The 11670-nt window shown below is 35.3% G+C and overlaps 1 protein-coding gene across 1 annotated transcript in view; it reads right to left on the bottom strand.

Moving 5' to 3' along the window:
* Positions 1–759: 759 nt before the first annotated feature.
* LOC117117887 (AMME syndrome candidate gene 1 protein homolog) overlaps positions 760–11670 on the bottom strand; it is a 13241-nt gene continuing 2330 nt past the window's right edge. The window contains exons 2-5 of the mRNA XM_033262361.1: positions 9469–9579; positions 8476–8590; positions 6128–6218; positions 760–5590 (exon numbers count right to left, since the gene is read on the bottom strand). Of these exons, the coding sequence (XP_033118252.1) occupies positions 5421–5590; positions 6128–6218; positions 8476–8590; positions 9469–9579 (487 nt within the window). The 3' untranslated portion in view covers positions 760–5420. The remainder of the gene's footprint in view (positions 5591–6127; positions 6219–8475; positions 8591–9468; positions 9580–11670) is intronic.

The raw sequence follows: 11670 nt of genomic DNA on the forward strand, positions 1-11670 counted from the left end.
AGTCCTTCTGCAGTTGATTCCGATTTTATACAACACAAAGCGAGCGCTTTAATGACGTTCATTCATTCAACGTCGGGAGCTTATTATTATGCAAAATCTTGGTGTCACTTTTATTTCTATTTACCATCTACCTGATGTGTGTAGGTCTACTACCAATATTGGATTATTTATACACTATATTTCACAGTGGTACACAGCAACATGAAACTTACTAAATATCAAGGAGCACAGCAGACTACAGCGCTATAAACATGTACCCCGGGTTAAAGACGTACCACAGACATTTTACTACTTTACAAAAATCCTTAAATTCGCTAGTAGTCCATTTAAAGATATCTCTTCTTGGTGAAGTTAATAATTTATTTGATTTTTTTCAAAATGAGCTATTCAAAATTTTATTTTGATTTTTTAGGTATTTCTTGTCTTTTGAATGATAGTACATTTTTATATGACACCATCATCTGAAGCCTGGTTTCCACAAAATCGCTGGACGCTAACGCCGACTCCATATTGGCGACGCTGATTGGTCAACAGTTTCGGTGAAGCTGATTGGTCAGTCGAATCGCGAGCCTTTCAGATTGCGCGTCGGGGACTAATTGCAGTGACAACACGCTTCAGGGAGTGTTCCCGATTGTGTCGGGGTAGTGCAAGGGTTACAGGGAAAACGCTGTAGCGACTGTGTAGCGATTCTATGGAAACCAGACTAAAAGATCAAAACAGACTGTAGATACAGAAGATATATAACAGCACAGATTTCTATAAATTTTCCAGAATATACGCCATCTTTATTCATGCCATTTATACTAAACATACAAATTCAATTTATCACTAAAAATGAATTACATTAAATCTAAACAAATATAATACAAAATCAAAAAGATAAGATTATTCTGTTTATAAGAGTTTTCTTTTTTTTTTTAAGATTTTTTTTTCCAGAATTTTTCTTATTTTCCTTTTTGTATCTTAAATTATTTGCCATTATATATACTTTTTGTAATTACTTTTACAACAAAACATTCCTTTTCTATGGTTTGCATTAAAGCAACATATTGAGATAAGGTGGTCCCTATTCACGTACATGTTAGCGGTACTGAAATTTTGTGAAGCTATAATGGAACTTAAACTAAAATTTATACTGGTAAGTAAAGAGTAATAGTTGGCTTGTGATGAACAACAGAAGTGGTGGTTAATATCAAGAGAATGCATACACACACGTTTGGTAAAAGTTACTAAAACACCATGGCAATGCAGATCCAAAATATTAACTCTTTATGAGTACTGAAATATAACAAACTGGACAGGGGTTTGAGAAAATGTACAGTGGAAATATTTTAATACACTCTGATGATGTGCCATGTGGTGAGAAATACACAAAGCTTACATTTTACACCGATGTAAATGTTAATTTCAAACCACCCGCAAATAATGAACACTAAACGTTGCAAAAAAATAATAAAAAATTGTTTACCCTTTGAGAGTGCAGATTACTTATTATTCTTTCTACTTCAGTACAGTCTCTTTCACAAATTAAGTGTCTTCACCCAATCTAAGCGGCCACGGTTAAATACAATAACATAATAGTTAACCTCAGTAACTAGATATATAAAACATGTCAACATCACTTGAAACTTTGTTAGCATGGTCAGTTAAACTGAAAATACAGTATATTCAATATTCTTTAGTATTTTTGGGATAAAAATATTACAATTGTTAACATTGGTATTCGATCTAACATAAAGCAGCATTCAAACACGATTTAAAAGTTCAGCAAAACACAAACTACTTATCTAATGTACATATCATAGACAAAAAAGAAATGTAAAACGATTGTAAACTAACTTCTCATTGGAAACAACAGCCTTTTTGTTACAACAGATTTAAAAACAAAATACATGGTGCTATTTACAAAACAAGAGCAACAAATAGCAAGTACAGTATTTGATTTCATCTTAATTCAATTTTTGTTTAATGTCCTGTCCACACTATAAATATCTATGTGACAAGTATCTGATTTTCTCATATATGGATGACATCATCACACCCATATATGGGCATATCATATACTTTTCACAGAAAATTTGATATTGTGGACAAAGCTAAGAGTTCAAACAGCTGTAACTTGCATCATTACTAAACTGTGGAGGAACTGCTATGCAAAAATGATCCTCAATATGTTGGGGTATGGGCTTATTGGTAAACATCTAATCCACAAATTTTCATCCATGTTGTGGATACACTGAGAGTTATTGCGAGTTATGAATGTGTCCGCACTAGTAACAACTAAGATATACCGTCTGTGGCAAAATCTTTTAGCTCTGCTTACACTATCAGGTTTTGTGTGACAAGTGTGTGTGTGATATGTCCATATATGGGCACGATGATGTCACACCACAACCAAGTTAAATGTATTTTGCTATATGGAATTTAATTAAAACTGCTCATTTACAAGGAAAAAATCAACATGCAAACAAGCAGACAATTTAGGATCTATGCAATACTATAGATTATTTACACTCCATTTAATTGGTGTAGAAATTATTTTCTTATTCTAAGTAATTAATTTAAAGCTATAACTTAATTATTATACAATGGTAAGGAAATCTATATACTGATATGTCTTATCTCAGCACAGACAGTATATCTTTGAAGGTATGGAGTTGCGGCAGATTAAAATTCCAACCCCAACCACCCACTATTGAAAGGGCAGAGTACAATTATTCACAATTTTTTATCTCACATTTTAATAAAACCCATTGAAAACAATGCTAATTTAGTTTTTGAAGAAAGCTTTAAAAAAAAAGTAACTGTACACACTGAAAAGTGTTTCAAGTTGAGTTTTTCAATTGGCATTGTCATTTCTCTCTACACAGGGGATTACTTTAGAACTACTCCGAATACACCATTTTATCAGGTATATTTTAAAACAGCGCCGCCAACGTTTATGGAGGATTTTCAACGGCCGAGCCTAGCCTGAATAGCTGGCTAGTAGCAAACAGAGCGCCACGCACTGCTGTAGCACGAAATGCGTAGGCCTCTGGATGTCCTCCAGTGGTTGTTGCCAGGCTATCGGAAATTTACATTTCAAATATAGCGAAAATGGTGTACTGTATAAATTTAAAATGCAGCCGACAGTATAATAAATTAGGTAGGGTCCAAAAAACCACTATTTATCACAATAGCAGCCGACAACTAAAGGAACTTATTTATAATATTCAGGGGAAGCAAACCCTATCAAAGAAAAGTCAGTGAAAGCAACTGATACAAATATCACTAATTATGACAAAGTTTGTACTGTACCAAGATTTTCTACACTATAACAATGGCTTGCATTCTCCCTTATTCCCAAGTTCGACATTGGTTTAATTCTAGTAACATAAGGAGACACCAACAATGTGTCTCTTTAATTCTAGTAACTTAAGGAGACAAAATATAAAATTGATGCCTGGTACAGAGATATCCCAGTGATCTTTACATGTATACTAGTTACAACACAGTGATGACAATAAAGGCATACAAACTGTTACACTTAGAATTGACTACATAGAAGATTCTTTTTAGATGATAAATTCACATTTGAATTAATGATTAAGTTCTCCACAAATTGAGAAAATATTTTTGACCAATGCATATAAAAACGTATGTTTAAATACATTTCAAATTTACATACCTATAGTGTACAAGTGAAGATTAGTGTAAGCCTACTTAACTGTGTGAATTTTATTTTCCTTTTAAAATTAAGGAGTTCTTAATACAATCAGTCACATGGTTCTTGCTTGACCGTATCAACAAACACTGAGGTAGCAATAAATTAAATAAACACGGCTTAAAAATTGTTTAAACATTTTCGACCTTCGACCACAAGTCTTTTGTTTTAGATATTTTATTTATTCATTATTTAAGCACATGGGCCAATTACTGCTATAGCAAACTTAATTAAGTTACATATAGCAATTCCTAAAAACATCTAAGGTGGTGTGGAGTTTTTGGTCAATGAGAAAATATACTGCTGTCAAGAATTGAATCTAGATAGAAGCCTGGATTTGGAAGGCAAGCATGGCATTGGAGCACACTGAAAAGTGATAATGTTGGTTGTTAAATGCGCTTCACATTATTACATTTAGTCATTGGATCACAGTCCTATGGAACACAATTCAGCTCCCTTGGAGAATTCCAAAAGTAGCAGCTAGTAACCAATGGAATTTGAAAATACCAGGTAGCCACTTGTACTCCCGAGTGGAGAGACAACCATAGGTACCTTGCCTAAGTGAAATTCACAGCATGGATTCAAACCCTTCACCTCAAGGTTGAGAGCCTGAAATATATCATTTGTTGGTAATAATTGGCCCATGTAAAGCTTAATATATAATTAAATAAAATGAGTACATACCATAAATGTTCCAATATGCACTGCAGCGCTTATAAAATTTTGGGGGGCTTCAATTCTGCTATTAGAACGTGGCACACACTACAAATTATTGTAACGCTACAATGGTACCATGTATTACACACAAGCCCATCTGACTTGTACCAATGTTAGTGTTATTTAGTCTGCGAGAAATATAATTTACAAGCCCAAAATATCTGTATGTTTTAAAAAGCCCTTTTCAAAGCTTTAATAAATGAATTTGAAACCTTAACCATGGGGGTCGATTTTTTTGAACGACAAATTTATCTTGCTGCTGTCTCCTGAATATTGGTGGCAGTATGGGCAAGCGTCATTAAAAAGGATCTGTTACGCACAACTTGTTCTTCATATAATCGTGTTGGCTGGCAATGCAGTGCGTCCTGCTTTGGTGTTATTTAGATTATGAGAAATTGGACATATAATAGTGTCCCCATGGTAGGTCTCGATATAAAACCTTAGAATTATTTAGATTGTGAGAAATTGGATATTTAAGTGTTTTCATATATCAGGGCTACTGTTTAAAACATACTATCAAGCACTGCAATGCTTTTTCAAAATGTAATGATGTCTGCAGTGCTTAGCAGAAAAAAAAAGCATTAGTGCACAGCATATATGAGGTGCTTATTCGAACATTTACAGTATTCAATAAAACAATTATACAATTTAATTCTGATTATTAAAAATTTGAATTAAAACTTTCTTAATTTCAATTAGATTTAAAACTTATTTCAGCATTTTTAAATTTCTGGAAAGTAATTTTTTAATGGATTATGCAAAAAGAAAATTAAAAATGTGAGCAGAAAAAAAATCCCCACAAAACAGCTAGGATATAGAATATATAAAAGTGAATAAAAAAAGTAGCTTCAAATAGCTTTATAGTCTCATAATTTCCTCCAAGATATTATAAAACAAAATTCCAAATATTACAATGATGATGAGCAAACATATGTTACGGCAGCTAAAAATATCACCATGACAACGATACTGAGCAAGGTGCCCATGTGACTGCGTATCATTAAACACGCCCATTCCGAGGGCGCATTGATAAAAATTCATCATAACTAAGATTATATTTTTCACTTTGGTAACGAACAACACGGATTGTTTTTAGAAATTCTAATGTAACCTTGCCTCTAAAGCCACCTTTACGTAGGAGAGCCTCCAATGTTTGACGGCGGTTCCATCCTGCAAAAAAAAAAAAAAAAAAAGGAACAAATGAAACTTTTATTGTTCTGAAACAGTTTTATTTTATCTATTTATTCATTAAATAACCTAAAGTGCAATAATAACCACAGACAAAAGTGCACCTATTGGCAGCTAATTAGACATGTGAGCCTTAATGGAATAGAAAGTTGTTGAATGAGTTAAAGGTAAAGGGAGGAGAAAAACCCATAATTCATTGTGCTCAATTGCATATGGGTGTGATCCATGACTACCTAGCAGCCGTAAAGAGGCGCTTATAATAACTACATGTTAACATCATTCCACGACAGAGGCTGTGTGTACAATGAACCTCCATTTTAAGTCCTTATCTGACAAGGCTTGGTCCTACCAACCGAACCCTGAAGGATCGGCTGAAGGTTATTCCTACCTTTAGCATCTTTCACTTTAAATCTCAAGGCACATGCTAGCACAAACAATACGATAACACTATAAAATATCATTATCAATACAGTATGTCTAAGATATTGTTTGGCTCCTGAATTATAATATCCCACATACCTTGTTCAGAGGCAACTTCTGGTAGATAGGTTGCAGATTTACTAGATCCTTTTTCATTGGTAAATTCAATACGTATACCATGTCGGCCAATCTGAAAACAAGAGTTTGAACTTTGATCACAATAAATCCAAAATATGTGTTGCCAAGCACAGTTGAGAAGAGAGAATCATGATCAGCCAATAAGAAATTATTATAATAAATACAAATATGAAGCATGAAGAAAAAGTGTAGAGTTGCAGCAACTTATCATAAAAAAACATGTTTACAGGCATTGCCCTTATTCAGGTGGCCATATATACACACTTACACTACATACATAGACAACCAGCATTAATGCCATACATGTACAGTATTTTATTTTTAGCTGGTATTAAAAAAAAAATAAAAAAAAATTAAATTTTAATAACAACATATCAATAATAACATAAGGCCTAACAAAATAAATTGTTGGTTTCAGGTTCCATGGCAATTTTTAACAAGGTAGGTAGGTAGGAAAAACATTTTATTTTAAAAAAATATTTTTTTTTTTGGTTATGCGTGTAATTGTACCACAGATGGATTAAAACACTTCAAAAAGACAACTTAAAGAAACCACAACTTCACTCTTTGTCTCAATTTATTTTCTGAAAAGTGATGTTTTTGCAGCTGCCAACAATCTTTGACTTGAAAACAAGGCAATAGCATTTAACATTAAAGGTGAGACTTTTCTATACCTTGTTTAATAGCAAACGCCGCACACAAACATTGATTGCAAATAAAAATAACATATTTTTGGCCAATTAGCAAATAAGAAAACCAAATTTTATTTTTATTTTTCCCCCTTCTGATGCTCTTTGAAACAAGGAATAAAAAAGTCTTGCTTAAGTCGTGTAAAAACAGTCTCACTTTCTCCCATACGGCCTCGCTGTTATAGGCCTCAGCCCAATGTTGGTACATTCAACACATATTGGCAGCACCGTTTTAAATTTTTCTGATAGTTCGTTATTAAGTGTGGCCCCAGTGCCCCCTCAATGGCAACAGATATAGCCCCTGCCCAGCTTTGAACTGTAGTATGCCGTTTCCACTGTATCACCGCAATTTATCGACAGCTTTACATAAAGTTAACTTTGAATCCATGTCTATTGACGTCCATTGGCATTTACCGTCGTCCATCGCTTGCGGTGATGTGGCAGCATTAATTGGTAAGCATGAACATTTTCTAGGCATATTTCGATTGTTATAAATATCCTTAATGGTATGGTCCTCTTTTACAGTTAGGTATTCTCTTGTTTCTGTATGATGGGTACATTTCGAAAGTACAAACACGATTAGCCTTGTAGTCGCCATGTTGGCTAGCTACTGAATGACTGCTTGGCACGCTGCTGCTTGACGAAGACGGTGGATGATGGTAAAATATGATTATGTGTGCGCAACTTACAATGAGAACCGTGTGCTACCGCGATATATCGTGTCATCAGCTGCTAAATCGTCTTAGCAGTGGTAAACTATGGTTTTGTATGTGTGATTTACAATGAGAATCGTGTGGTACTGCTCTGTACCATATATTATCTGTAGGATCGCGTTCTATCGTCGTAGGAGGCGACGCTCGTAGGAGATAGCCGAACATCAGTTAAACATGGAATGACTAGGCTACAGAACACTATAAATCAAATCAAATTCGTAAGTGAAGACCTAAAAATATTTTATTTTCACAAAGTGTCAATAAAATGTTTATGGTCGCTGACATTGTTACCAGGTCGGTCGGGAACCGGAAACCAACTATTTATTTTGTTAGGCCCAAGATCATTTTCAACCTTCACTTTGGGCAGATTAATTTATAATCATTAGCTTTGAATCAGTGGTGGTGTGAGCATTGGTTGGGGAAAGGGGGGGAGAGAGAAATTTCCCTCTCCAATGGACCCATCCTATGCCCCTTAAGGTAACTTGGACTAAAAGCAAAATTTGCCAAGTTATAATGATTGCAGTTCCCAATATTGTGTTCTATAAACATGAACTTTACCTCAGGGGCAGATCTAGGTTCAAAATTTGGAGGGGGGGGGGGATAAAAATGTTTCCAAAAAAAGAGAAAATGTTGATCCCTAGATGGCAAGAAATGAGTTTCATTGACTACTGAGGTGACTTTAAATTCTTCAAAATTCAAGGTTTTCGCCAATTACATGAAATGAGCTTTCCCGAATTCTAATTTTCCTGTTGTAACAAAAAAAAGTTACCAGAAGATCCGCCAATGTTTACTTAATCCTAAAAAAAAAAACATTAAGAACGTAACTGGAGGCCATTAGGTGGACCCTTGGCTTTGACACACTGTGATTCTGGAGCCACCAGAGCCTTTAATGTGACAAGCTACTCACCTCCCAGTCTTCATAATTCTTAGCATCTTGAAAATGTCGTAATACTGAGACAGAGCAATGCAGTTGAGGGAGCTCTTCTTTGTTAATTGGAGGGAATCTACTATCTCGTAGAGCACTGTAAAAAAAAAAAAAAAAATTAAATTTACAACAATTGAAAAAAAAAACCTGATCTTGAAATAATTAATGTAGGCCTACATAATTATGTCAGCAATCAACAGTAATAACATCTTAATAATAATGAGAGAGCAGCTTAGCTCGGTCGGCTAATCTGGTGGTAGCCACTGTGTGCGCGCTGAACCGTGGAGATCTCTAGGTCCCCGGTTCAATTCCCATCGCTGCCTCTCCTTGTGTTTCAGCTAGAGGGCTGAAATACAAGTTACATAGTGCACTGTCTTTCGGATGAGACGTTTGTGCATTTATGGCCCATGGGCACGTTAAAGAATACAGTACACTCTTCGGAAAAGAGTAGGGGATTGTCTCCCGGTGTACTGTCCAATCACCACCAGAAGGACCCCACTGGAAAGAAGTCGTCTTCTAGACTTTCGTGAGCTATCCTTGTTGTTTACACCGAATAAATCTAATCCAATCCAACTATAATTTATATATTTTTGTTTTAATTAATTAACTTACTAACCTAATAATCATTCATCATTTATTCAAACAATTATTTTTGATTCATTTATAACTAAAAATACAGTAGATAAAACCAGAAGGATGTACAATGCATAAGTAGGCAGGGCCAGGGCTTTTTAACTGAGAACCACTGGAAGGGGTCCATGAATATAAAAAAGGGTGCCACAAGCTGTAGTTTTCACTTTAACTTGGGAATAGGTCTCAGCAATGGGTCCTACTGGCGCCATCCCTGGACGAAGAATATCAGAAAAGAGAGGTGGGCACCAAATTGAGTCCCACACAGAGATGCATTTTAGCTGGTCCTACTGTAGGCCCAAGATTTTCTTATAAGAAACTTGGGTCAACAAGCATTGTATTTACCTAGTGATTGCATATTCCTTAAGACCTTCATGCAACTGCATAGCAGTAAACGTTCCTATACAGCCTCGTAGCTTCTTCTCATTTCCAAATTTCCAGGTAACAAACACAGGACTACAAAGATGAAATTATAAAATATTAATTATTCATTATTATTATTTTGATTATATTCATTAATCATTTCAAGAATCAAATGGGTTATCAACTTCAAATTAAATACATTAAAAAATTTAATTTGAACACACATTAACAAAAAACTGAAAGTTTTAAAAGCCAGTGTATGAATGCCACCCTCAGTGTCAAAACGTCACTTTGGCCCTCCAAACCACTTTTACGCTCACTTGCAATAGGCCTATCATTGTGACTACACAAAATATAAATCAATTTCCAGCATAAAAAATTAACAAATACAGTATGAAGTCCCTCCCACTTCAGACAGAAATTTAGCCTAAAATACATTATGATACTTTCCCTGGTTTTGTGGGTGAAAAATTAGTGTGCCCCTAATAGGTGTGTTCCAAAGGAGGGGTTCCACAAATATATATAAAGCTTATTGCATGATATGGTCACCATACGGTAGCAAACCCTAAACTATTTAAAACAATGATACGCAGACCTAAACAAACGTTTTTGCTGATGTACTGACTATTTACTGTAAAACAATATTTACGGTAGGTCAAAACTCCAGCGAAAAGTAAGGGTCTATTAAAAAACCAGAGAAAACAATTACTGAATTGTAAGAGATAAGTCTGTTAAATCAGGATGTGGAATATCTAGGAGTATTGACATAGGGCAGGGGAACCTAAATCGGGTGGGAAAAGGTCAATTGGGTGTGGGTGGGGCTAACTGATTTCTGGAAGAATCAGGTAATTTTAATGTGTAATTTTTTTTGCTTAGCAAATTTTCATTTTAGGTGGGGGGAAGGGGGGGGGGGCGAGACAAGCTTTGCATTGGGGAAAGAGTATACAGAGGGAATAAAACTTCAAATCCAAGGTAGAGATGCCTAGAATCGTGACCTGATCACTATCCACCAATTTAGACTCCACCATTCCAAATAGCTAAATCTGCACAACCTCTCTACCGTACAATTTTTCTGTTTAACCATGTTTACAAGATTCACTCAATAATCAGTCAATAACAATAAAACTGAATGGCATCATGTCAATGGATATTTAAACAAAGACATTCCATTTGGATTAGGTCATCCAATATTGTTAAGCTGAAAAGAGGGTGGTTGAAAATGGTTCACTGTAGTGAATGCACTATAAATAAAACAATTGTGACTACAGATAATATATACAAAGAAACGAATACAATAAAAAACCTAGAATTTGGTTGTCTGCAAATGTTTTCACTTGTCCGTATATTATCTGTTGCTTGCTTCATTTTTACTTTGCACTGTTTTCCCTCGACATGACGAAAAGTTTGATGAAAAGTTTGAACGCCTTCCTACGCGCACCTCCATTCCCCTTGATACGCGAGTCAGTGCCTCGTCGTGCGGCCCGCCCATAGAGCTATTAAACAATTAGAGTGCTGACAAGATGATGCAGCAATTCAGAGTTATGTATGTGTACCATTCAAGATTGCTGTTGTAGTAAAGCACCACCTTCAGGCTTAGTATACATATTATTACATATTAATAACCCCTCTGACTGACTATTATTTCATTAATGATAATGAGTAATGGTAATAAGAAATTATTAAACTATTGTAGCCAAAACGAGGCCAAGTGGAGCATCTTATTCAGAAATAAAGTAACAAGGAAAGAAAATTAAAATCGAATACATTGCAGTTAGCGCTCTAGCATTCTTATTATATCTCTATGGGCCCGCCACAGTATAAATAACACGCGAGAGGGCGCCTCAGTTCAAGTCTCAGACCAAAACGCAAGAAAACATGTGATTCGGCGAATGCAAAATGGCCGCGCCCGTGACAACAATGCAGTAAAGTTCGGGAGGCAAAAAAAGATTACTTGAGGTGAGGTTTGGGTCCAAAATTTTTGGAACGGGACATGATGGAACATCGTAGGCTACCCTGTAGCTTCTGAAAAACAATAATGCTGTGGGAAACAATGGCTGGATCTCAGTAGAGATACAAAAATGATAAGCAACAGCTAAAAAGTAAACGTAAGTAAAGAGCCAGAAATAGAACCAGAGCTTTCGGACAACACTAGTCCTTCCTCAGTGGCGAGGTGAGCATTGGGCT

Source organism: Anneissia japonica, unplaced genomic scaffold, assembly GCF_011630105.1.
Source record: "Anneissia japonica isolate Jap-2015-1 unplaced genomic scaffold, ASM1163010v1 scaffold287896_len759773_cov187, whole genome shotgun sequence".
In the NCBI taxonomy this organism is placed as follows: Eukaryota; Metazoa; Echinodermata; class Crinoidea; order Comatulida; family Comatulidae; genus Anneissia; species Anneissia japonica.